Source organism: Rhipicephalus sanguineus, chromosome 3 (genome assembly GCF_013339695.2).
Source record: "Rhipicephalus sanguineus isolate Rsan-2018 chromosome 3, BIME_Rsan_1.4, whole genome shotgun sequence".
NCBI classification, from domain to species: domain Eukaryota; kingdom Metazoa; phylum Arthropoda; class Arachnida; order Ixodida; family Ixodidae; genus Rhipicephalus; species Rhipicephalus sanguineus.
Window position 1 is genome coordinate 163,988,151 of NC_051178.1, and position 27,723 is coordinate 164,015,873.

Genomic DNA, 27,723 nt, shown 5'->3' on the forward strand with positions numbered 1-27,723 from the left:
CTAGCTCGCTTTTCCTCCACTTGGGGCTGAGCTCTGAATTCCATTGTGCAGAATATCACTGAGTACATGCTTTGTGTTAGTTTCTTTATCTTTGCACCATCAGGTGTTGCTGCAAACCAAACCATTTTGTTTCTCCAGTACAAATGTTAAAAAGCTTATCAGATCATTTGCACAGGTGACGTCTCAAAACAACAGCATATAACAAATGCAGGTGCGGCTAAAAACTTTGTGTCGCTATGCACTGCGATTGATAACAATCCATTTATTTAAAATCTTGTCATAAATTGCACTTAAATTGGTCTGTTAATGATATGAAGGACCTAACCTACTGGCTCGATGGGTTTTGAAAGAATCGTCAAAACACTGTCTTTCCCACACTTTCTATTGTGGTCCATCCACAGCGCTGTTTAGGAAACTAAATGAGCCGACAAAACTTCTTGATAAAAGCTTCGTTGCAAGAATACTATATTTATGTACTTAGCAAGTCCAGTGACAGCTGTGGCAAAGTAACGTTCAAGCAAAGGATCACCTCTGAAGTGCACTGCTTTACCACGATAACTTGAGTTTGGTTTATCCAGTGCCAAGAGACTGGCGTGGCCATACCAACCCCATCGCGATGTTGGAGGCAGTGTCATTGTGGTTTGACTTTGTGTTCCAGTTATACACAATTATGCACGTTACATATGTTGCATGCACAATGAGAAGTCGTGGAGCAGGGAATGTTGCTACAGCCAACGTTTTGGCAAGGGTGTAGTCAGAAATTTTTTTCAGTGGGAGGGGTGAACCAACCTTTATGTATGCTTGTGCATGTGTATATACACATGCGAAATTGAAAAATTTGGGGGATTTGTACCCCCCAACTCGCTGGTTATACTAATGGTTGGTTCCAGTGACGTGCGTTGTTCAACCTCTGTCTATGCTGAGCCTACGATCCATAATCTAATAACTGTGGTGGTTCAAAGCAATGGAACACATATATTGAAATATCCTATGTGTGTGCAACGAAAAGATCTTGTATCAAGTACCAAATGGACATGATTTCTCATGATCCATGAAAGTTGTGTGGCATCTTGTATACCTTGGCTGGCCTTAGATACTGTTGTTTATTCAAAATGCCTTACAGGCCCATTGAAGGGCATTGAGTAATGGGGGCATCAGTATTTACAAAACAATAAAGAGGAATACAGACAAAAAGCAAAAAAAAGAGAATAAAAACAAAGATAAGAAACAGCAAGATGGAACAACGTTATACAATACTAGAGTGCAATGAAATCAGGTTATCACTGAATGTTTCACGATTAGGGATGGATACAATGTGATCAGGAAGATCGCTCCAATGTGCAATGGCTCGAGGTAGTGATGATGAGTTAAATGCTTGCATGTGACTACGAATGTGCATGAAACTACGTGCGTTGTGAATGCGTCAGGATGTGCGCATAGGAGAATGAAGTGGCAAACAATGAAATTTATCACTATAAATGTACCTGTGAAACAGACATAAAAGAGCAATAGTGCGGCGTTCTTCCAGTGACTGAAATGCAAGGTCTTGTTTTATTAGTGTAATGCTTGAACGATAGTCGTAGTTGCCAGAGATGAATCTTGCTGCCCTATTCTAGACGGCTTCCAACATACGTACTAGGTAATCTTGATATGGTGATCATGTGGATGCTGCATACTCTAGTTGTGGGCGAACATAAGTAATATATGATAATGCGCTGCCATTCTATGAAATATAGCTGGAATTTACAGCCTGCTTCTTCTTGTAAATACAATTTTTAGGGGTATCCTTGCACATATTATTTTGCAGGCAATAATATCCTGTTCAAATGCATTGACGCAGAGCAGGAAATGCCTGGCTGGGTTCAAAGGACCGACTCTTTGAAGGATAACTGGACTTGTGCTATGAAGCTTTAAACAGAGATAGCTGTAATGGTCTTGCTCCTTGTAACATTGCGCTTCTGTCAGTGCTTCAACAATGCAGCTGGAGGCTGACAGCATGCCATGCAGCTGATGTAAAAATGAGCACCGAGTTGAAAGAATTCAGGTGAAGGCAATGGTAAGAAACAAGAGGTGGAATAGGAAAAAAATTTATGCAGTTTCACTCAAAGTGAAAGCTGTAGGAAGTGAAGAGCAGTGATTCACCTGCCACTCGGTGACACTGGCGTTCCAAACATGCAGCCTGCTAGGCATCCATGGCAGGAAAGGAAACCTTCATTTGTAATGCAGTGGCACCCTCTCCCCTCATCACTCACCCTCATTCTCACTTTCCCACCTCGCTATTCTATACTGCACACGACTATGCTATGCTTTACCCTCTTCCTCACTACCCTCACCCTCTTTTTCCCGCCCCCTTGCTATATATACTATACTACACATGACTGTCGCTTTACCCTCCCTCTTCTCCTTTCCCTTCTCACCCACACTTTCCTTTCCCAACCCTCGCTATACACGGCTATGCTGTGCTTTATCTCCTCCTCATTCTCACTTGCCTTTCCCACCACGTGCTGTGCTATACTACACCGTAACACGGCTATGCTACACCATACATAGTTATGCCATACTTTACCTTCTCCCCTTTGCTATACTATAAATGGTTTTGCCTGCGGGACACCACACATGGCTGTGCTATGCTTTACCCTCCTCCTCACCCCTCTTTACCCTCACTTCCATTTCCCGCCCCCTTGCTATACTATACTATACATGGTTTTGCCTGCATGACGCCAAGCGATGACATGAATGACAGCTCGGGGCCCCTAAAGCATTCCACACTTAAAAGGACGTAAAAGTAACACCTTTCCGCTTGTTTGTTGCCGGAGAGTGCCACCATAGGCGTGTGCACGGGGGGGCCGGCCACCCTCCCTAATCATATAAGAGGGGCGGGCCAAGTCAGCCCCGTAACTTTACTCAGTCTGACCTGTCCTGTCATTCTTTGACGTGCAAGGTAATGACCATGCAGGTTTCCGACAATAATGGTAGCCTAGGATCCCCTAATGTTGTATTCCAAGAACTATTTACTTCCTACTGTTACCCCTGGAAAGTGGGGGCCAAAAACAGGCCATTGTGAGAAGAACATCAACGCTCCATTTTCATTTTTGCATCCCTGCAACGCTTGTTTTCTTCCAGACTCGTTCAATAAGGGGGGGGAGGGCTGTGGTGAAACTTGGTCCGCCCAATGAAGAACCCTACACACACCTGCGAGTGCCACCTTTCACAAATAATTATTACATGAACTGGACTCAACATTGAAAGGAGCTTTATTTTTCTTGAAACTACTTGCACACTCGAGCCGCTGCCTGCTGAAACAGTGCAAGACTTACTGCGTACAATATCACACTTGCAGTCCTGTTGACGGTTTATACTGTAGGAAAAAATGTCACCTTTTTAAAGTGAATAGCTTTCCTTGTGAATAACTTTCTCATCTCTTTCCATTGTGGTTGGAGGTTGTTCGTTGTCAGACTATCACTGCCGTCACAAAGGTGCTGATGCCAAAGAAACACGCTCTCACACACATTTTGGGGCAGAAGTGCATTTGTCACTGTATGCTAACCAGTACAGTTTGAGGTGCATGTGACGCAAGCTCTTCTGGTTTTGGAAGGCCTAGTTTTATACGATATAAACAGGACCATCAGTGGGAGCAAGAAATAATCTTGCTAAATAAGTAATTTTTGCTGTATTTGTATCATACAAGACTTGATGCAGGCTGAAATTTGATTGCTGCTGCCTATAAGGGTTCATTGGCACTGGCAGGACTTCTGACTATGCTAAGAGCCCTGCGGTGTGCCGATATCACAGAGTTCTCCAGAGGGCAGTCTTAAAACTTTCTCAAGTTGATCTTGCTATTGGAACTTCTAAAGCAAGCTCCAAAACATCTGTGCTGGTTCTCATTAACCTGCTAAGTCTGTGGTCCACTGCTCCACAACTGTGAGATGAACTTTTTAGTGCGCTTTGTCTTTGTGAACGAAAAAGAATTTGTATTATGCACTGGCAAGGTTAACCCACCTTTCCAAAATACGTTTGTATGCTTGTTGGTCAGCATTTCTTCCAGCAAGACACTTCACAAAGTTGCCTTGCTTTTTTTGTTTCTACAAATAGTGACTACACAGGTTCCTCAAGACTGTGCTTACTTTTTTATTTAGGTGTAGTTACGCTGCTTGCAAAATATCAGTGTTGCGTATTTCTGGAGAAACTGTTGCAGACGCACCGTGCACTTGTACTTTCCGCACATGGAAGATGCACACTCTGAAACTTGCACTTGATGGGTGGATACTGTATCTGTGCGTCACAAAGAACAGAAAGTGAAGCTTGTTCAGTCTATATGTAACTGGGGCGAAAACAGCGCGTAGAGCTTGCTTTAGAAGTTCCAGTATGAACAACCAACTAGCTCGAAATGTGTTGTTCCTATTCTATATGTAATGCTGCAATCATTTTGCATGTACCGATGTAGGCCACATACCTGTTGCACCAACTTTTTTCAGTCCGTATAATGCGATGCTCCGATTTCTTCGGACGTTGGCAAGTGCATTTTAGGACAGCAGTTGCTGTGACAAAAAGCTCCAGACTTATGCTGTTTTCTTCATGCTCTCCCTGTTACGAGTGTTGGTGTTTTAGATAAGGAGGCCACTCTGGCTTTTGCAGCATAAGGTTACACTCGGGTCAGATACTAAAGCTAGTAGGCTTCAGAACACATCCTGCCTGCATTGAATAGCCCTGTAGCAGAGAAAATGCTGATGAGAAGATTCATTTGTGCGCTATGTATTTAACTACAGCATTGGCCTATTCACTGCACAATGAGCCATATGAAACAGGCGTTTTTCATCTAAGTTACTGCCGAGCGCGTGAGTTTCCATATCGAGGCAACTTCAAGAAAGCAAACTTTTTTTTTGCTATTAACATCTATTTTTTGGAACTCAGGTGCGGAGTACTATATCTTTATACCAGCCACAACACTTTTTCTGAATTGTGCGTTGCACATTCATTCTCCAAAAAAATTGTTCCTATCGTTGTTACAAAGACTTCCCAGAAACAAAACTAGTCTTTGGACTCTTTTTGCAAAGTACTTACCTCATACATACAAACCAGGTGACACTTGCAATAGCACTCTGAAGTCTGCATAAACATTCTCGAACCAATGTACGTGTATTAACATTACACTGCTTTCACTCCATAAGCAGGGGCCAAAAAGGTTTTTTCTAACTGCAGCATATAACAGCTGGCTGGTGGCACTGGTCTGCAGTGGTGAGGCCCATGCAATGACTACAATAGCAATTTCTCAAATGCTGTAATATCAAAGAAGCTTTATGTGGCCCTTTCTTTATTCTGGTACTGCCTCTACCTCCCATCTGTTTGCTGCCATCAAAAGATACTACATTGAAATTGTGGATGTGTGTGAGAATTAAATTCAAATGTACCATTTCCTTTCCTAAATGAACTTGGGGACGACATCAATAGACAAATCCGCTCCTCTAGTATTAATAAAATAGGTAGTCTGAAAGAATGTGACATGACGATGGATGGTCGGTAAGCCATGCATAACTGAGAGCAAGTGAAACACTTTTTAACAAGATAGTGTTAAAGAGCTTGTTTCAGAGGGTGTCGTCGTTGGTTGTGAGTGAAAACTCGTCGTTGTCCATGAGCGAAAATTCAAGATAAATGCAAATGAATAAATAAAAAATATTCAGTACGAGTGCGAATCGGACCCAGGCCATGTGCATGGCAAGCAGTTGTTCTAGCACAGAGCCACGCCAGCATTTGAAACAGCTACGTAAAAAAATGCTATAAGGATGTCATGTAGGGGGAGGAGACTTTTGAACGCATGTAATATTGCGTGGCAGAATTGTAGAATCACACCAGGTGTCAAAACATGCGAATCGCGCAACGAGTGGGTGGTCTAAAGCTGCCCACCCATTACAAAGTGGGCAGATGCGCGTGGCACCTTACAGGCGCATAGTGGGTACCTTGCAAATTTGCAAAAGGAAGGATTATGGCGTAGTGGGCACCTCGCAACTGTACTTGCAGTAGGCATTCTAGGATAGTTTGAGATGGCCAATGTTACGCACACAAACGTTCCTTTCCTTGCGGCACGGTTGAAGGCAATGCGCACGAGGCCCGATTACGCTATTGCGTTCTACTCTTGAAGGCGAAGCTCAAGCGTCCTCCGATTTTGTAAAGAGCCAAACAACCACTTGCCCCACCTCAGGCTTCTACACCAGTTTAATAACCCTAATCTGGTTCCAAGAATCACCAAAACAGCCAAGTGGTCATAAACAATCATTTTAATGTCCTACAGCGTATGATATGTACAATGGAACACAGCAACAACAATGAAAAGAAAAAAAAAGGAAAACTTGGACGTTGTCAGATGTGCACAATGAATCCCGTACCGGGGCTGAGTACACTCCAGGTGAAGAGAAAAATGTAATGACTACCTATTACACACCCATGCCTTGAATGCGTGAACGTGGCATTCAGTGTTTTGTTATGGAGAGTACACAATACTGGTTTTAGTGTCTGTAGTTTTGGCAGTCACTGAACACTACAAAGTTGTGCCACACGCTACGGCTGCTAAGGAAAGAGAAGTGTATAACTGTCCTTTTCTCCCACGTATCACAAGTGAAACACATTCACATTAGTCTCTGTCCGTAACTATGTACACCAAACAGTCCTTAATTACACCGCATTCCCAAACATCAACTCAACTGCACCGGGGCTGCACTAAGCTCTTGAGCATGAGAAATGCCTCACCCTCTCTTTACACTGAAAAAACGTCATGCGATAGATGAGAAATACTTTGTGCCCTAGCAACTTTCAGCATGGCTTGCGAACGCATCCGAGACTGCGCCTCTTGACTCCTTTGCCATGTCTACATTAGCTTAAAACACCTTCGCAAAACCGTTAATGAATATTTCTTCACTGTAACAAACAACCCCCCCCTTAAAAAAGTGCAGCTTTAATCCGCCGCATCTGTTCAACATTCAGCACCACTCTCTTTCTGCATTGCATTCCAACAGTGAAATTGTGAGAGAAGTTTTAAAGACTGAAAAATGTCGCTGGTATGGAAACGCTTTGTGTCCCCGCACTGATGTGCCTGCCTCGAAGATATCTCCGCGACGCAACTTCTAGTGAAAACACTGCAGCGGGCTACTTGTCCTCACGCACTCAGTCCCAGTTGCCCTTTGCCTCAAAGGCTACTCAGGTCTATCTCTGCTGAACACAACAAATGAACGCCTGCGCAGCTGCTCATCAATAAACACCAAAACGCCTGCAGGTCGCTCCTTGCTGACTGCAGCTGGTGCACCTCTGGACGGCCAACCACACTCGCGTCCCTCGGCTTGCTTTCTTCCGGGCCTTGTTGAAGGCGACGGAGGTCGTGTTCAGGTCACTTGGCTGAGCGTGGTAGCCGTGCTCTCCGAAGGGTTGAGCATTGTGAGGTGTGTCAGGTCGGAGTGGAGCATCGAGAGGCTGTCGTCTGGTGGCGGGCACACCTTCTTCTGCAGGCTTTGAATGTAGCTCTGTGCGTCACCACAACGCCAGGCAGAACAGGTTTTTGTTGACGGGAAACCAGTCGGCCACAGCATGATAGTTGCCACAGTTGCCGCGTTCAGCAGGAGTAACATAAACAGGGAGAGGGAAAAGGAGGGAGAGAAAGAAGGCGTGGTCTCTCAAACCCCGGGAACATCTCAGCTCACGTTTCATTTCGTTTTGCCAAGAAAGAAAAAAGAAAGCCATAGCTGTGCGTGAGAAGGCAGCCAAGATTTCACAGAGCCACAAACATGGAGAAAAGCAGTGGTACATTACTATGGCAGGACACAATTGCTCTGGCGATAACCTTCATATCATTTTCTGTGCTGTTTCTGAAGTGGACACAAACACCTCCACTGTATTTCACGAGTCAATGAGTCATCATGCATTAAAATACTTGTCAAAATGTACAACTTGCATTCATTCTCATTGTAATAATTGCAGTTGCATTCACATTTACTCTGAATCTCACAAATCCAGCCACAGTTAAAGTACTAACTAAACGTTGTGCTCATTCAAAATAAACATGCACAGAGATAACACCTCCACTCTTGTGGTGGTGGTGATGGCTGCTGTATGTAATATACACTGAACATATGAACTTTCAGCCTAGTACACTTGCGTCTGCCACTCCTGTGTTCAAAAGTTCCAGTTGTGCTGAAAGAATATGCTGGTTAAAAAGCAGGAATCGTGCATGCTTGAAGTTGTGCAGTGTACCTTGAGGCATTTCTAGTGCAGTGCAAGACTGTGCAAAGGTTTTCAAGCAGATGCGTTAAGATAAGCGACAGAGGACCATGGCTGCAGAGGTAGGTACTGCATGCAGTGAGAGACCCAGGGATTCGAAAGGCCCACAACCATTAATGGTAAATAAAAGAGGAACATCTGCATCTATCACAATGCTTAAACAAGTCATATTTGTGAGCAGTTAAGGAATACAATCCATATTTATTTGGAACAATAGCAGTAGCTTTTATAGGCGTTAACCTTTGGCCTAGCAACACAGCTCTGGGGGATTATGATGGAGAACCTTGTCAATGATTTTCTTGTAAAGTTTTTGAAATATGCTGTGACAAGGCACAAATGAAACAGATGCAGCAAAGAAGGCTGGTCTGTTTCTTTTTGTCTGTTGGCAGTTTGTACTTTCATGGCTTTTCATAGTGTGGTTGTTTTTGGTATGTTACATAGGATTTCCATTAACACAGTGCATGTATGAAGACTTTTCGTCCACATTTGAAAAATTGTCGCACTGCTATAGATATACCACAGCAACCTGCTGTGTAAAATGAAGTTAATGTCAACAGGTTTCTGTTTTGAGCATGATAATTTAAGCATTACAGCAATTGCAAAAGTAGCTAGCCAAAATGCATAATAAAGCAACGTAAGTAAATATATAATAAAAATAATACTAAAGAACTGTATTTATGAAACGTAGAAGCAAGCGACTTAAATGCATTTGACTTTTAATATGTCAAATGAAGGATTTTGATATACGTTAAGCACTGACCAATCGCTGGCAAAGGCAATGTTTTATCAGTGAGAAATACGTTGACTAAACTGCAAATTCATCACAGGAGTGACAGACTGTTGAGCAAAGTAGCTTTGGAATCGCAGACACATCATCTGTACAGTAATGACAAAAATGTTCACAATTGGTTACATAAATGCTACTCACAGAATGCTGTAAATTAGATAACTGCAACTAGCATTTTGACATCTGTCAATCATAGTACAATAAGCACAGGGCAAAAATGCTTGCGCTCTGTTCCAACAGCTGTCACACATTCGAGCTCTCTGCGTTAGGCCACCTCTTCAACTGGCATCATCCAGTAGCTTATTGTTACCTGTAGGAGGCTGTAAGTCACTCTAGCCAAAATTTAGTTGCTCTCTAGTAGTGCTAACTAATGCAGCTATTTCGCCTTCTCTCCCTCTTTTTCTTCAGTACATTCTCTTCCTCCTGTTTTGCCTTGTAAAACATGACACATTTAGTAGAGGCCATATCAATGACCGATTCACTTGCGCATGTCTACCTGCTCCAAAGCTCCCTTGGCTTGCCCACGTGTCTCACCTGAGAGATGACATCACCGTGAGCAGTCCGCACCTGGTACAGGTATCGATATTTGCGCTGTCGTTGCTCTGCACGAGATTCTTCTTGCCTTATTCTCTGCAGGTTGAGCTGACGAGACCTTCGGGATGGTCCAACTGCTGATGGGAGAAAGAAAATTATTTGCATGTTGCACGACAAGAGTAGACCACATAGAAGGAGCATGGCCAATTGGGTAGCACTGTTAAGACACTGAAGGATAGTTTTAGTGACAAGCTTCAATCATGCAAACTGTGTGTGGTCGCTGAAAAAGCGGTGTTGTGATCGAAACAACATCTTTCAAAGACTATGATGGCATCTAATGATAAAAATGGCGCATAAAGGAAAATGACAAAAAAATCAGAAAAGTGAGTATGCAACAGAAGCAATAAAATTTACGTGCATGTGTTCCGATTGATCTGCATGTTGATATATTGGGCTTCGTGTACAAGAACCCCGTCAGTTGATTGAAACAGTGGAAGAGTATGTAAGAAAGTCATTTATATGGGCAAACATCGTGGGAATGCATGCACATCCCAGTATATCCAGAGCAGCCACGCCTTGGTTTATGTGATGTTATGCACTCAGTGGCAGGGAGGCTACAGAGAATGTCAGCTACAGCAGGTAGAATGCTGCTATGGCTTTGCTACCGAGCTGATTGAGCAGACAGTAACAGTGCATCTTATTAGCTTTGTCATTTTTTGCAGCCAAACACACTGCGTGTAATTCCCACCTCTTGAAGCCTTCTAACCCTCTGTACATGGACTGCGCATGTGCCGTTGATACCACGACAGTGGTGGTGCCAACAGCTCGAACATGCCTAAGCATCTGTATAATTAATATGCTATTACAACAAAATTATAGCATTGCTATGAGTAAGTGTTCCATTTTCCTTCTGTAGAACATGGACAGACATTGTGTGTGAATAAATTGTAAACACACCAAGCATTTGCCTAACTACCTGAACATTTTATCCTTGCTAGCGCATTCAATTCAAATGGCAGATACATAACTGTGCCACTGTTGGACACAGCCTGTGGTGTATGTGGCATACAAGGCCATGGATGGGGAGGTTCTATGTATGCCATTTTGCCAGTGGATAGACCTGCAAGCCCAAGTTCATGTTCAGCAACCACAACACTTGCTTCAGAAGTGTCAATAGAGAAAAATATGATAAAATGCAACCTTCTTGTCCATCTTTAGCACTGCAGGGTGTAAATAATGGTAGCACCGCAACAATGGAAGGAGTGCAGCATGCAATATGTCCCACGTACCGTCAGAATGGTAGGTACCACGGCCTGTGAGCCTCCACTGTGTGATCACTCCGATGACAATGAGCAGCGGCCACAGAGCCAGGATGAGCCAGGAAAACCAGCACAGCGGCAGAGGAGGCTTAAGCAGAATCACACCCAGGGACCAGTCCGTCAGGCGTGACCGACTCACAAAGTAGTCCGAGCCCACGACCATCATGGCACCTCCATACACACTCGTGCCTAGAATAGTCAGGGCTGCACAAGGAAAGACATGTGTAAGCAAGTAGTTTGACCTTATATATCACAGCTGTATTCAATGCCTACTACACTATTTCAAGCCAATATGAACGCACTTGCTTAAAATGTACTGGTGAGCTAGTTGGATTGTCATAGCTTATGGCAGCATGCATCAAGAACAAGGACAAAACGGACATATAAAGACAGACACAGACGCGAGTGCTGACTGCTTCCGCGCTTACGTCTTTGTCATGTACGTCCTTGTTGTGATGCTACTTCAGCGCTTACGCCTTTGTCTATCTTTATGTGTCTGTTTTGTCCTTGTTTTTGATGTGTGCTGTCATAAGTGAATGAACTTGAGCAGTTTTATTACATTTGTTAGCATCCTGAATTAAGACGGCGAGCTGAGCAAGTTAGCAGGATAACATATCTGAATTAACAGTGATAAAAGCAACATGAGCGCTTGTGTTGTCTGAATCTATGTCCCTTGTTTTCTCTGCCGTTTACTTAGCTGTCTATTCAGCTAGCTGCAGTCATAACGGCTCTCACTGCAAAAAATTATGGCAGAAACCACCTCAACGCGACTGTAGACATTGCCATAATTATCTCTGAAGGAATGTGAAAAAGAAAGGAATTTGGAAGGTTCGTTTCTTTGTGTGACACAATCTTAATGTAAACCAGCAGATAATGAAGCCAAGGAAGGTATAGGGGACATTAATTGTACTGTTTTAAGTGTATTGTAGTAAACATAATATAGATGTGAAAAAAGTAAAGTAGATGAAATGACAACTTGCCACCGGCAGGGACCGAACCTGCAACCTTTTAATTATGTGCCCGAAAAGTTGCCTTTTAGTCCACTTCACTTTCTTCACATCTATATGACAATTACTACAATACACATAAAACAGTACAATTAATGTCCCGTATACCTTCTTGGCTTCATTATCTACTGGCTTTAATTAAGACTGAAGCAATGTAGTGACACACTGTATATACTGCTACTGCATAGTAACATTATGTATGAGGCAGGTACTCAGGCTCTTGCCTACAGTTTCCTATAGACATGCTGAACCATGCAGCGGTAGCGCTGCAGTGTCTGTGCAGGGCAGATGTTTGAATATGAACGATGCAGGTTCCATTCTGCCCAGCACTAGAAAAGATTTTTACATTTTTGAATTTATTTATGGAAGAGTGACACATATGTCAGTGGCACCTAGGCAGTGACCTATGTTGATGAGTAAGAAGTTTCACTGAAGAGTGGCAAATAGCCAACGACCTAATTTGGTCTAATGAAACCAAACTTGGTTCTCTCAAAACAACATCCCTACCCATATCAGACCATGAACTACATTGAGACCCAAGTCAACACGAAAGGAATTAGAGACAGACAGAGAATCATACTGCAGACTGGGTCACGTTCCCGAGGAATGCTAATCACATTGAAGGGCATTGAGCAGGCCACAGTACCTTTCTGCCAGAAGAGGTTGAGCACAGCCCCGAAGATGCTGCAGGCAAGAAGGATGCCCACGGTCAGCCACACTGTGGATGGCGTATACCATATCCGCATCAAGGCTATGCTACCAAAGCCCGCAAACAGCCCTGTGTGAAAGCCTGTCAGGAAGAGGCCGGCATGCTGCACTAGCATGGTGATGAGGCCAAACAGCAGGCCCGCGCCGAGGGAGACACCTGCGTTGCCTGCTGTTGGCAGGAGGCTCTCCACAGTGCAGATCTTGAACACCACGAAGGAGCCAAAGAGGAAGCCCGTCAGGAACATCACAGCCTTGAAGCAGCGATACCCTGGGTGCAAAAGTAGTGGAAGCACAGGAAGAAATCAACAGTTGTAACAGTGGAACATTAGCTGTGCCATGAACACACATGGCATAATGCCTTCTCTTGAGAATCACTAGCAGTGGCAAGTCAGAAGCAACACAACTTGAATACCACTCATTTATAAAATAATGTGTTTTAACATTATTCTGCACAATATTGAAGTTATAAGCACCAGCCAGTGTAAAGAAAACTAGGATTTACAAATTACATTTTGGTGTTTCATGTGCCGAAACCATGCTTTGATATTGAGGCACACTCTGGTGGCATGCAGACTCCCCATTAATTTTGGCCACCTGGTGTTCTTTAACATGCACCTAAATCTATGTACACTTGCACTTCTAGCATTTTGTCCCCATCAAAAGGCAGCGGCCATGGCTGGGATCGAACCCACAACCTCAGGATTCAGTTGCACCACACCATAGCCACTAAGTCATTGCAACAGATCCCGAGGACAACTAAATGCTCGACTCTGCAGGTAAAGTGCCTATTCAAAATATAAATGTACTAGAGTTTTACTTGTCTTGCTACATTATTTCTTTTCCTACAAACATTTAAATGACAACAAAGGTTTTCTTGGCAGGAGAATTTAACTACCTCTGCACTGACCAGACAACTATATGCGAATAGCGTCTCACTTTCCCTAGTTTGTGTCTGGCTGATATTTCCCTTCAGGCTATGCAACTCGGTCAAGTAGAGAGCTATTCAAACGAGCATGAGGGGTGAACTCACCATACAGCGTGTAGACAACACCAAACACCATGTACATGCCGCAGAGGATAGCTACTGGAATGTCATAATCAAAGACGAATTCTTCACAGTCCAAAGTTTCAGACGAGTTGGCATCTCGCCCGTGGTCGAAGAATTGGTCCTGCATTGTTGGGCTGGAGGAGTCCTGATAAAATAAGAAGAAAGGTGTATGTTCATTAGCACAAATATGTGCTATGATAATGTCACATGGAAGGGATCGGTGAGGAAGGCAGCAGTCACTCTTGTAGAGACGAAACTCATTATTGGGCTGACTTGAGCCCAGAAAACTAAGTAACTCAAAGTACAAGCAAAGCAAGCTGTACATTGATCACGGTGATCACAGTCGTCGACCGTCGGTAGCCTGGTTGTCGGCGGAACGAGTCGTCCTTGTACATCAGTGATTGAAACTTGCAGCGTTATCAGTGGTGTTCGTGTAAGCTCCCAAATAAACTAGGCTATTCGCATCCTGTGCATAATCTTAACAGAACAATCTGAAACAATTGCGAAGCTTCTCAAACATAGCGGCGCGGCTTGCGCCGAACGGTGCTAACGGTTTTTTGCGGATGAAACCCGATCACAAGCAATTAAAGAAATAAGGGCACATGGCAATAACCTCTGCCCCATTTTGCATGTGCTTGTCATTAATACTTCCACATATTTTGCATATACACATGAAAGAAAGTTATAACAAATTTCTGTAGTGAGGACTCCTGACTAAGCGCAGCTGACATCTTTTAGCCGCGAAAGAGCACAACACAAAGGAAAGAAACACACAACGACAGGACGGGCGGCACTTCCAACTGAATTAGACTGAGCGCAAACCCAGAAATAAATATACAACATACACACATGCGCAGTCTCCACACCACCTTAGACTATCCAGCTATCAAACAATCTCTTTTCCGATCCATACAACGTCACCGACGTATCACTGACACACCTTTCTGCTTTCTTTCTAATGTAGTAGGCTTCCATCAACTCACGCGCAGTCTGATTCTTGCTTCTGCCTAAAATCTTGATCTCTTTAAAACGTGGCTGACACTTGCAGGTTTTGCAATGCATAGGCAAGTGTCAGCCACGTTTTAAAGAGATCAAGATTTTAGGCAGAAGCAAGAATCAGACTGCGCGTGAGTTGATGGAAGCCTACTACATTAGAAAGAAAGCAGAAAGGTGTGTCAGTGATACGTCGGTGACGTTGTATGGATCGGAAAAGAGATTGTTTGATAGCTGGATAGTCTAAGGTGGTGTGGAGACTGCGCATGTGTGTATGTTGTATATTTATTTCTGGGTTTGCGCTCAGTCTAATTCAGTTGGAAGTGCCGCCCGTCCTGTCGTTGTGTGTTTCTTTCCTTTGTGTTGTGCTCTTTCGCGGCTAAAAGATGTCACTAAGCAAGTACCAACTAGGCCAACAAACAGTCTTGTTAAGCGCAGCTGGTTTGAATATGCCTCTAATAGCATCATTCCATAAATGTATCCCTCATGATGATGCTCTGATCTTGGCAGCTTATAAAATTTCGAGCAAGGCAATCTATTTAGTACTAAGATTCCAAGCATGTCCGAACAAGACAAAGTATCTGTAGAAAGGTTGAAGATATCAACAGAGGCTTTTCAGCCTGGAGCCAACATTTCAACAAAGACCTTTTCTTTTCAAGTGCAGCAAAAGCAAAATCTATATCACTTACACTCTCCACCTCCGATGGGGAGGAGAATGAATGGGAACAAAAAGAATAGAGTAATACAATATAAAAAAGAAAAAAATATTCAGGTACAATGACGTGCCCTATTATCAGTGTTGATACATGTGTTCCTGCTCTTATGATGTGTTTCTGCTTGCGTAAAAGGCTATCGATATAACATCTTGCTGATGTGAATATAACATAACCAAAACCATGTATACATGCATAATTTTTAAAGACTGATGTGAAACAAAGTTCTAATTCTCATTAATTAATTAATACGTGCTTACTTAATAAACGTACGAGTCACTGAACACTAAATCCAGTGAAAACATCTAGTAACCGCACCAAAGATAAAAATAAAAGACATAAAACATTGATTTCGTGCATTCATATAAGTTTCATTGTAAGCAGTAAAGGCATATGCTATGTAGCGCCGATTTTCTCACGCTTCAGTTACTTCATTGTACCTGAATATATTTTTTTTCTTTTTTATATTGCATTACTCTATTGTTTTATTCCCATAGTGCGAATAAGCGATATCCTTCGAGCTTCAAATATACGCAATCCTTCAACCTTGGACACAGCCTCCGAGAAACTTAACAGTTAAACTGAGATCAAGATCCAAATATGCAAACTCAGCGACTAGCTCACCCGTTAGATGGAAACAGCTTTGGCACAGACAACAACAGCTAGGGACGGTGGTAAGCGGACAGATCGAGCTCAGAACCTCCAAAGCGCGGGCTCGCAGCAGGCGGGGGTCATGCCTGCTCCGGAAGCCCAGGTGCCTGCACAAGAGGCGCATGCGCGAAATATAAGACATCGGAAACGAAACCGCACAAATACTACAAAACGTACGTCATACACAACTTCCTTCGCGGCACAGATTACTTCGACGTATGCGAAATATGCACGCCCGCCACCCGGACGAGAGTCGCCGCTAGTTTCACCGTACGCGAAAATGAATGCGCGCCTGAATACAGCGCCGACTGTTCGCGGCCAGCTGCAGCGCCGTTTACGAAACACGAACGCATGCGTCGCAACCCGCTGTCGGCGCACTTAGCGTTCGTCCTAGTGCTTGCCTAATACTCCAGCGCGGAGTGCGGACTCGGCCAGCTGGTCAGTAACGAACGCCGGACGACACGCAACGGGAAAATGCCGACTGTAGTTGCAGCTGTGCATATACCTGCATGAGTCACCGTTTCATTTAGTTTCAGAAAGAAATGGGAGACGCGTACAGCGTGCGAGTTCGCGCCACGCCTGCAATTGCGTGTACTGTACCCGTGTTCAGCCAAGATACTATGCGTAGTTGAGTTTATCATCATATTCGTACCCCCCTTTCCATTGTGCACATGCATGACAACAGCCAGCTCACGGTATGATCAAGATTAACGCAACAGCGAGGTTCACTAGATAAAAAGCTGGTCGAAAAAAAAAAAAAAAACAGTACATCTGGACCACACGTTTCCGCATTCGCCTTTGTGAGTGATAGACATGTTGGAGTGACTCACGGACACACATTTCATTAGTTTGGGCCACGGAGCAACTTTAGCAATAGCCTATGCGCCAACATTCCGCTTGTCTAGTAATAGCACACAAGAGGTAGTATTCACGTCGCTTCACCGTTAGCGTTATTCTGACGGTATACGTTGTTCGTACTATATATGCGTTCATACAGACGAGTCTAAATGAAACGCTAACGGAGGAGGAGAGGAGGAGTAGAGGTCGCCTTTTCCTTTCCTCAACCTCTCCTCCTCCTCTCCTCCTCCGTTAGCGTTTCATTTAGACTCGTCTGTATGAACGCATATATAGTACGAACAACGTATACCGTCAGAATAACCACGCAATTAAATAAAGCACTAGAATTAATTAACATATACTTTACATTCTATAACAACATTTGCTTCCCGCTGCGCTATTAGATCGCCACCCCACCATCCCCGCTGATAAGGGGAAAAAAAAAGAATTGTTACACAGTACTACTGCCTATCTCGCGCTACCTTAAAAATGTTCGGACGTTGCCGCGCAAACACTACGGCACGAACAACACACTCTCGACTTATATGCGAAAAACATACTTCGAGTTTCGAGGCAACATGCTTCCAGGTACTTCATTTCACTTTAGAAATAAATATTAAAATCTGGGGCTTAACGTGCGAAAACCAAGATATGATTAGAGGGCACGCCATACAGTGGGGTGGGATATTCCAGGTTAATTTTGACGTGTGCCTATGTCTAAGTACACGAACATACATTTATTTATTTATTTATTTATTTATTTATTTATTTATTTATTTATTTATTTTTATTATTTGTTTATTTATTTCGACCCCCCTATTTCTTCGTTCGAAAAAGAAAAAAAGGGGAGAGGAAGAAGCCGCCACTATAACAGCAGTAACAATCATTCTACGACTGCGAAAAGAAAAGTTAACGAATAGAGGATTAGATAAGTAAACAAGCGAAATGCGCACTAGAACTTTCTGATAATTTTTGTTGCGAGTATAAGCTAACAGAATACCAGCTACGGTAACCAAGAAAATATATTTACTCGTATAATTAGTTGTCACTACAATGTCTATTTCATTGGAGTAAACGTTGAGCGATTGATTGATTGATTGAAAAGCTAAGCAGAGGTGAAAAGCAATAAGGTTAGTAAACGCTTACTTAGAAGAAGGAGGAATGAAATAAAATGTTTTTAAGAACAATTGTAAATTATATCAACAGATGCCAATGCCGAGATCAGGATTCACACTACTCAAACTAATTAAAAGATGGCGCAGCATGCATTTCTCGCTTACATCAGGGAATACCGCGAATGTGTGCGGCACGTTAGGGCGACAACAACGGGTGTTTCGCGTTGCATAGCAACGCAGTTAACTATCTGGTCAACACATCAGCAACGGTCGAAGCGCTTCAAGCCAGCTACAACCGAAAGCTGGCTTCTCCCCCTACCAAGTAAGCTTAGGGTGGAGCCAACTTCGCAGGAGCAGGCCGGGACGCGTCAGATAACGTAATGAAAACAAGTTGACAACCCCTCTGACGTCGCGCAAACGCGGAAACAGCTCGTGAAAACACCAGGTATCAAAGAAAAGCAGCGCTAAATGTCAGCCTTTGACCACTTTCGAACTAACCGACGCCTGCTAACCTTTTTATATCTGAGAGGTAGCAGTGTGTGGTGTGGGAAACTCCTCCACGAAAACATACATCCTCGCTACGGAGATATGAGAATACAGTACATTCGCTTCATCTGAGAATCACACGACGGCTTCTTCATCCACCTTAACGCCCATACACAAACACGAACAAACACGAACAAATTCGACCGACTTGACCGCATCACCGGCAGACGGACAACCGGCCACGCACAATGTCAAATAACTTGTATACCACATCATATAACGAGGATACATGCGTCACTTTTTTTCCGGTAAACACGGACTCCGTGCTTTGTGCTCATGGAAGTTTTAGTTAGTTAGTTAGTTAGTTAGTTAGTTAGTTAGTTAGTTAGTTAGTTAGTTAGTTAGTTAGTTAGTTAGTTAGTTAGTTAGTTAGTTAGTTAGTTAGTTAGTTAGTTAGTTAGTTAGTTAGTTAGTTAGTTAGTTAGACAGACAGACAGACAGACAGACAGACAGACAGACAGACAGACAGACAGACAGACAGACAGACAGACAGACAGACAGACAGACAGACAGACAGACAGACAGACAGACAGACAGACAGACAGACAGACAGACAGACAGACAGACAGACCAGACAGACAGACAGACAGACAGACAGACAGACAGACAGACAAGACAGACAGACAGACAGACAGACAGACAGACAGACAGACAGACAGACAGACAGACAGACAGACAGACAGACAGACAGACAGACAGACAGACAGACAGACAGACAGACAGACAGACAGACAGACAGACAGACAGACAGACAGACAGACAGACAGACAGACAGACAGACAGACAAGCAGACAGGACAGACAGACAGACAGACAGACAGACAGACAGACAGACAGACAGACAGACGACAGACAGCAGACAGACAGATAGATAGATAGATAGGATAGATAGATAGATAGATAGATAGATAGATAGATAGATAGATAGATAGATAGATAGATAGATAGATAGATAGATAGATAGATAGATAGATAGATAGATAGATAGATAGATAGATAGATAGATAATATTACAAATATGAAATATTCGCATGCGCGCATGTGTCTGGTGCTGCAAGCAGCGGTTTTACCTTCAAACGCAATCTTTTTTTTTTTATTGTTGGAACTGTAGCACCACCGCTACTACTGCTACAAACAATAATAACAATAGAAGAACTAAAAGTACAAAGCACACAGAACAGTCTAAATATGCGCGTCGTCGCCGGCCTGCTTGATGAGTCTCTTGAGTACTTCAGCCCAACCCTTTCGCCTCTATTTTCTTTCTGCCTGTTGAGGGCGTCGACGTATCGCGTGCTTCTCTTAGCGGATCTCGGTTAGACGCGAGACACAAGTGCCTGCGGGGGCGCGGTGCGCAAGTGTCGTCTCGCACGCGTGTCTGTCTGCATGGGAGGCGACATCCCGGAGACGACGCCGTCTCGCCCCGCGTGCACACACTCGCATGCGCGGCTCGTAAAATCGGGTCAACGACTGCTTTGCACTGGCGAGAGCAGGAGGACTGCCCCAGCCTAGCTAGCCCGCGGCTGTGTTGAACCGCTGCCCAGAAGACACCGCGGTTTTGGCAGCGGTCTACAAACCCAGGGACATGTACTTCCCGCCGATGCGGTGGCGTATCTAGAGCGCTGCTGAATCCTCTAATCTAATTCCTGCCTCCGAGTTTTAGTGTGTGCTGTGCACAACCATTAATGAATGTTGCGGTCGTCTGTGTACGTAAATCATTATATTTAGAGCCGCCGCGATGGCTCAGTGGTTACGGTGCTCGGCTGCTGACCTGAAGGACGCGGGCTCGATCCCGGCCGCGGTGGTCGCATTTCGATAAAAGCGAGATGCTATAGAGGCCCGTTAAACCCCATACACCAACCAACCATATCATCACAGCTGGAATAAGGTATCACCGTGACAGTAACACATTGTGTTTTCAAGCGCATGGCCTCGACTTTCAGCTACGATCCGCACTGTCTTCCGAAACGAAGCGCTTTCAGGTTGCCGAACTCACTGACACTGCATTGTTAAATTATGCGTGACGTTCCGAACTTGCACAGTGCATTTAACGCAAATTGTCACGTTAGCATAAACGAAGTTTCTATAAAGCGGTCCTTGCGGAAATGGGCTCCTTTTTTCACTCGACGCGCGTAATTAAGCTCCACATGTGCACGCAGACGTGTAACGTATTTCTGCGCATGTCGCTACATAAAATCACTGCAGACTTCACGAAGAAATGTTTTGAAAACCGTCGCGTTGACTGAACCGGCGCTGCAGACTGCGCTAACTTTCACAGCGGGGAAAGCGAATCCCGGTGTTCTACGTGACGGCGGAGCGGAAGGATGGGCCGACCGCCGGGAAAGAGACGGGGCCGTATAATCTAATCGCTTTCACACGCTGCGCAATTAAGAGAGAGAAAAAAAGAAAATACGGATGGGGCACGGATGCGGCTGCTAACCGTCTGGTTGCATCGTCAACGAGTCCGCGCTGCTCTCCCCTTTCCTCTCGCCATCGCTGCTTCTTCCAACCACCGCATCGTCGCAACGCTGAAGAAACGAGAACCGACGCGGCCGGAGCAGCGCACGTACACTCTTCTACGTGAACCCGAACGGCAAACTGAGGGGATGGAGTTAAACCGTATCTTTCCCCTCTCTTTCTCTTCAGCCGCTTCCGCAGACAGCGGCCCGTCTCGTACGGGAGAAAACACTAAAGATACACACGCTAGAGACGCAAATGGAGGAGGCGGGTGGAGATGCGGCGTTGCAGGAGCAGCGGCGGCAGCGAGACAGGTCGGGAGATGCTGCAGCCGCCAAAGGAGCGGGAGAGGAGCTGCTCTGCTGATGAGCGCGCGGCGCTCGGGGAAATGGTTCGCTGCCTTTGAGAGCGCCTTCAACAGGAGTAGAAGTGCCGCGGCCGACGCAGGAGTTCCAATCATATGTGTACACCTTACATATATTCTCGAGGAACCGTGGACAATGCCTGGCGATGACGAAGGAAGGGTGTCTGACGTGTACTTATATACGAAGTGACCTTCTTATCAGGGGCGTAGCCAGAAACTTAATTCACGAGGGGGGTAGAGAAGTGGTTAAGCCCCCCAAACCCCCCTATCGCTATGCCTATGCTTGGTGTTATGTGTAGTTTCAGGCTGTGTAACAGTGGACCTTGATCCAACGAGACCACCGGATATATTTAATTGTGCATGCCCTTGGAAAAACTTTCGAATTAAAGAAAAAAACTGTTTTCGTGCCTCAGAGGGTGAAAACGATAAAAACCGAGAACCAACCTTTATGTGCGTTCGTGAGTATGTTTGTATGCGTGTGTGTATAGATATATATGCTACACATGCAAAATTGAAAAATTTCGGGGGGGGGGTGTAGAAAGTAAAAGAACCCCCCTCTCCCCCATGGCTACGCCTCTGCGATTTGGTTTCTACAGCAGAAGCCGATCTACGCGGCTTCGTGCCATATTACTGCGATAACCAATGGGCGAGAACACACGAACTGCGTGTTTTCCCATATGAAGGTTTATCCTAATAGCTACCGCTCCTTTGTCCATCAAGCGCACAGGCCGACCCGATAGGCCGTCCCCCATTCAGTCGCAGTGCTATTCAGTTCGCCTGGCCGCCAGCTTCAGGACGTGGAAACGCCTCAGCCACCGCTCCGGTTGCCGCGACGCACACACACACACACGTCCTTTCTCCCCGGTGAAAAAACGCAGGCCGCGCGGCGCGCGACGCGCGACGCTCAAACGGTCGCGCGCGTTTAAGCTTTCCCAACGTTCGGGGCTGATCGGGTTTCGCAAGGCCGGGCCTCCGCCGCGCCGCTCGCTTCGCGACAAACGGTCCCGCCGACTTCACCCTCCTTCCGCGCAGCAGCCACCGTCGCAGTAGCTGCAGCGGCTGCCGCAGAAGCAATTGCATGGCCGTGCCGTCGCCGCCGCCGCTGCTCTGTTTTCTCCTTATTCAATCTCCTTTTTGCACCCCGCCACTGCATTGCAGCACGGTGCGTCGTATGCAATATTAAGGCGAAAGCCTTAGATGCCTCATCAAACGCGAAAATTGACCGTCGGCGTCAACACGAATAATGAAAAAAAAAAACATCACCTCGTGATAACGTCACTATATGACAATATGCGACGTCACCATGACATCACAGAAAGTGACGTCAGATGACATTGTCACTTGGTCGAAGGTGGACCGATCACGGAGGCAGTGCAACAGCAGGCGAGGTGCAGAAAGCTCGCAATGCCTCCGATCCTGGAGGCAATGCAAAACCACGTTATACGCTAGATGTAGAAAAGCGGGGGAGGATCAGCACAACGACTGAGAAGAAAAAGAAGATTGCTTTCGCCTTCGAGTCGTCTTAGGCGAATGCTTACGGGACCTTGTGGCTGTGAGTTCTTCAATCTTCTTTTGTCCCCGCCGCTTCCACGCAGCACAGCGCATCGTGCGTAATATTAATTCGCGGAAAAACGGCGGCCGCTTCGCGAGAGGACGACCTTGACCTTTAGAGCGAAGCCGACCGACATATACGTTCGCGTAGCTCGAAATGACATTCTTCACGAAAACGGCAGCCGCCCGTCGACTGCTTTATTGGACGGAATAATGTAGGCCGCAGTCGACGACAACACGAAATCAGTACTTATGCGTACTGCCTCGCGAAATTTCCGGTTCAGAGAAATATTGAACGAACGCTTTCGCCCGCAAGGCGTATGTGTGTCGCGGTGGATTTCATCTCCAAAAAACCAAAAAGACGAAAAAGAAAAGAAACTAACGTACACAGACAACCTGTTGCGCCGGAATAACGGCGATGCCTTTTGCTTCAACCGGGTATGCTGCGCAGAAAACAAAGCAGATAATGAGATTTATATAAAATTTACGTAATAAGTACGGGACCTACGCGGAACTTCTAAACGCAGCAAACGAAAAGCGATATAAACCATTTATCTTATAACTTCGGAACACTTCTGACTATCGACGCACGGTGTGAAAATTAAAAAAGAAAAAGGAAGCTCCGAGAATCGCATTAGAAGTAATTGACTTCGCTGTTTCGCCTGTCTTCCTTCCATTTCGCGACTCTCTCCAATTCGCGCGCCATACTCTTTCTCCCCACATCCCCCCCTTTTTTTTTGGTAATACATCGAAAAACGTACTAACGGTGTTGGTGGGAATTATTTATATATATATATATATATATATATATATATATATATATATATATATATATATATATATATATATATATATAGGCGCCAGGAGAAACGGCCGCGACAATAGCGGCGTACGACCGAGACTGACAAGCGCAGTTGCGGGTCTCCACTGCAATGCAGCGGCGCATTGTGGGGAAGCCGTAACAATACGAAGCTGGAGGAAAAGAAAGCTGACGCTGTACAGGAGGGGAGGTAGGTGGGGGCAATAATTGAATGCGACAGCGAAAGCGCTCGACACTCGAAAGAGCCGAGCAGCAAGTAAAGAGAAAGCGGCGAAAATAAACGAAGCAATTGAACTAAGAGAACAGAAAAGTGAAAGAGAAGATGAGGAAGAGAGCGATCCGGCGGCGCGAAGGCCACTTTGGTGGGCGGGCGCGGACAGCGCGCTGCACACCGCGAACTCCAAAGCGGTGTCAGGACGCGGCCGTCATCGGGGCGCCGATCACGTCGAGGCGTCGACGGACCGTCGCTGCTGCTGCAGTGGCCGCCGCGGAAAACGCGCTATGTATAAGCGTCGGGTCCGGCTCAAAGAAAAACGGTGCAACGTTGCACAAGCTGCGCGAGCCTTTTCATCGGAAGGATACGGACCAACCTATACCCACAGAAACGTTCGCATGCGAAAGACGAGGGCTGCGTGACTGGCCAATGCTCACGAGCTGGCTTATCGCAAGTATACGGTAAACGAGTTACGACTTGCCCGCATTCACAGAGCAAGGTTAACTCTCGTTTTCCTTATCGCCTTTGTGCGCTTAATGCGCTTAAGAAACAAATATGAATCCAGTATTCACAAACCAAATTCTATTATCTTTTACCTTGCTTACTGTCTTCATGCATTTAACAAGCGTTAAGGGCACAGAAGCGATAAGGGTAAGGTTGCTTTATCAATATGGGCATTTCGAAAAGGCGTCGTGCAAGACCGTGATTAGCTGACGCCACGTCCACCGTGTAAGCCAAAGTTTTTAAGCTTCAATAATGCTGCGCGCATTTATAGTGTGATGGAAGCACACTGAACACCGCGCGGAACGGCGGCCTTTCGAAGCGTCACGCGCATAATTCGATTACGGGGGCAGCGGCGTCTCTCCGCATGAGCATTCACGACGCACCGTTGGAGCTGGCACATTTTTTTTGTTTTTGACAAGCGCGTGCGTTGCAGGCAAGTTGAGGCTGCTCGTCATGAACGCTCGTCTATACATTCTTCCTTCCTTATATTTTTTTATTGTTTATCCACCCGCTTTTTTTTCTTTCTCTCTCTTTAATACAGCGGGGGAGACTCTGCGCCAGCGCGGTGTCAAACACGTTACGGAACGCCGAGCATCCGAAGCATGCAAGAGTTATTTGTGTAGGTTGTGCTGCCCTTCTCTGTCAACATAATCTGTCATCGCTGTTTCTGCAATCGTCGTCGAACATTCGGCAAGAGACCCCGTGAGCCATGGACGCGCCGACGAAAGAGAACACCCGGTGGCATTTCAGATATTTTAGGGGTGTCGGCGTCAGGCCAACAAGGGCCGATCGACCGCACGGAGCCCCCCCCCCCCCCCCTGTAAAAAAAAAGAAAGGAGAAATAGACTACACACACAAAAAATAACAGGAACGTCGGGAAACGACCGTAACACAAGAAAACGGATATACGGATGTGGCTGACGTAAGCCATCGGACGAATGAATGTCGATCCATCTACAGTCTTCGGCCACCTCTTCCCGTTTTTTTCTTTCACTCTTCGAGCCTAGAGACACGAATATATAAAAAACTAGAAACGTTGCTGGCAGCGAAGAACGCTAACGCAAAGACGGGGGGGAATTGCAAAAGCGCGGTTCCGAAAGAATTCAGATGACGCGCATGCGCGCGGTGTTGCAGTTACTTCTCGTGCTGTGTTTCTCCTCTGCAGTACAAGAGCCGCATATACGCGTATAAGACAGGGCGCCCTCTGCGAACCAGTTAGCTGAACCATGCAGCCAGCTGAGGTAAAAGCTCTTCCACCTCCCCTAACGACAGCAATTACGTGCAGCAACTTAGAAGCACATTTAATGCCGGAGAAAAAAAAAAAAAGATACGCGTGCCCCATATACAATAAATCCATGCGGAAACAGAGGAATTTCAAATAAAAGAACATTTGTGTCCTCATATATCGTATGGTCTACATGGAATTGCACGCGCCACATCGATACAAACACCAGATTTTCGCATGTGGGTTAATTGTATGCGCGGCACATCGTTGTTTTCGACACGATCGTGTCGCACCGATTGTGTAAACAGTTCTACACGTATAGCCACGACATGATGAACGTTAATCCGGCACTTCGTAAATACTTACGCAAAGCAGCGCTGCCTACTCTGTTTTCCTTTCCGTATTAATTTCGCGCGCGGCGTACGCCACTCTTATCTCTACACGTCTACTGCGAAAGCGCCGGGGCGAACGAGAGATCGAATAATGATCTCCCGGCTGCGCGCTGTGGTCGGCGGTGGCTATAACAGAGAAACAAAGAAAAATAGATGTTTCCCAGATCCCCCACTCACGGCCGCTCTGCCAGCAACAGTGTCGTTCCCAACGGCAACCGTGCCCTTCCTGCAAACTTCATCAACAACTCGGTCCCACACATCGTGCCCAGGCGCGATATATACTGGACACACCCTGTATAGTGAAAGAAAGCACGTTCATTGTCGCCGTCCGTATATGTACACTATATATAGTTACCCGCGCGGCACGGCCTTTCGTACTTTCGTAGCACGCCGAGAACAAAAAAGGAATGTAAGGAAAGCCTAACGCGAATCCTACCTAGCGTAAACACGCTACACACTAACGCGCGCGCGCGCGCGCGCGCGCGCGCACACACACACACACACACACACACACACACACACACACACACACACACACACACACACACACACACACACACACACACACACGGCTGTCTGTACTTCGTCGATTGTTCTTTATTTGCGTAAGAAAGAAAAAGGAGACAGCAGTGGAGCCCCGATAGCAACGCGAGGAGCGATCGATGGCTGCAGGCGCCGCGAAGGCAACTCAAGCCATCAGGCGAAGCCTCATCCCATGGAGAGCACACACACGCGCATTGCGTCTCGGTCGTTTCCGCGAAAGTCAGCGCGCGGATGCCTCGCCGCCCGTATAGCGAAGATGCCATGCCCTCTCGTGATTGCCCGCATGCATGTAGGCGCCTTCCCGTACAGTATGCGGCCCTGCACCGACAGCAGTGATATCGCGTAGACCGCGCTCACATACGCACCGCGCGAGACTCCCATTGTTTCGTGCGGCATTATATACCTACGCGACGACGTTCAACATCTGCACAGGTGCATGACCGCTGCGGGCACGCTGACAATCTCGGTTCGCACGCGGGCGTTTTTTACGGGGCATTGCAGGAAGACCGCATGCGGACACGTGTGAAACCTGCGTGTTTCCTTCCACGTTATCTTTTTGTCTTCTCAGCTTTCTCTTCCTTCTGGTCGCCCCTTTAGTTACTTTTCTCACTCATTCAACTCTCTTCAGGTCCCGATTTTTTCTTTGTTTTATTCACCCTTCTTTACCTTCTTTCAAAGCAAGTACACCGACATCAACCAGTCTCAGCCTCATCATTACCATCACTAACAAGCTCCGCAGGTGGTTTCTGTGCTCCCTGAACCTCCAACGACACAAATCCTTACTTAAAAACCGTAGTTCTTTTATGTTCGATCAATTTAAACGTCGCAAGCGTTTTTGCAGGTACACGTTTTCCTGGCACACTTAAGGTTTTCTTTATTTATTAAATTCCGCAATCAAGTCATCCGTATCACCGCGGATGCGACGGTTGTAAATACACGCGTAATCTCTCTCTCAAAAGAAGAAAGCTGAGCTGCAGCAACTAAGACGAACTGTATAGCTGCGCGACTCTTCTCTCCACGCCGTACTTCTTGCGATAAGTTCAATCCCACAGTGAAATAGATGCATCTCGTTGGATGGATGCAAAGCGCTCGCATTGTCGTCACGTGACATTAAGTCGTAGGATTGCGTGTATACTT

The 27,723-nt window shown here is 45.6% G+C and overlaps 1 protein-coding gene across 3 annotated transcripts in view; it reads right to left on the reverse strand.

Annotated features, from left to right (window-relative positions):
* Positions 1 to 6,254: 6,254 nt before the first annotated feature.
* Positions 6,255 to 27,723, reverse strand: part of LOC119387627 (transmembrane protein 198) — a 101,667-nt gene continuing 80,198 nt past the window's right edge. For 2 of the 3 annotated variants that reach the window (XM_037655076.2, XM_037655077.2), the window contains 6 exons: positions 15,996 to 16,129; positions 13,648 to 13,810; positions 12,556 to 12,885; positions 10,873 to 11,106; positions 9,584 to 9,720; positions 6,255 to 7,508 (listed from right to left, as the gene is read on the reverse strand). In XM_037655076.2, coding sequence (XP_037511004.1) covers positions 7,371 to 7,508; positions 9,584 to 9,720; positions 10,873 to 11,106; positions 12,556 to 12,885; positions 13,648 to 13,792 — 984 coding nt within the window. In that variant the 5' untranslated portion in view covers positions 13,793 to 13,810; positions 15,996 to 16,129 and the 3' untranslated portion in view covers positions 6,255 to 7,370. The remainder of the gene's footprint in view (positions 7,509 to 9,583; positions 9,721 to 10,872; positions 11,107 to 12,555; positions 12,886 to 13,647; positions 13,811 to 15,995; positions 16,130 to 27,723) is intronic. The other variant, XM_037655081.2, reaches the window with a different exon arrangement.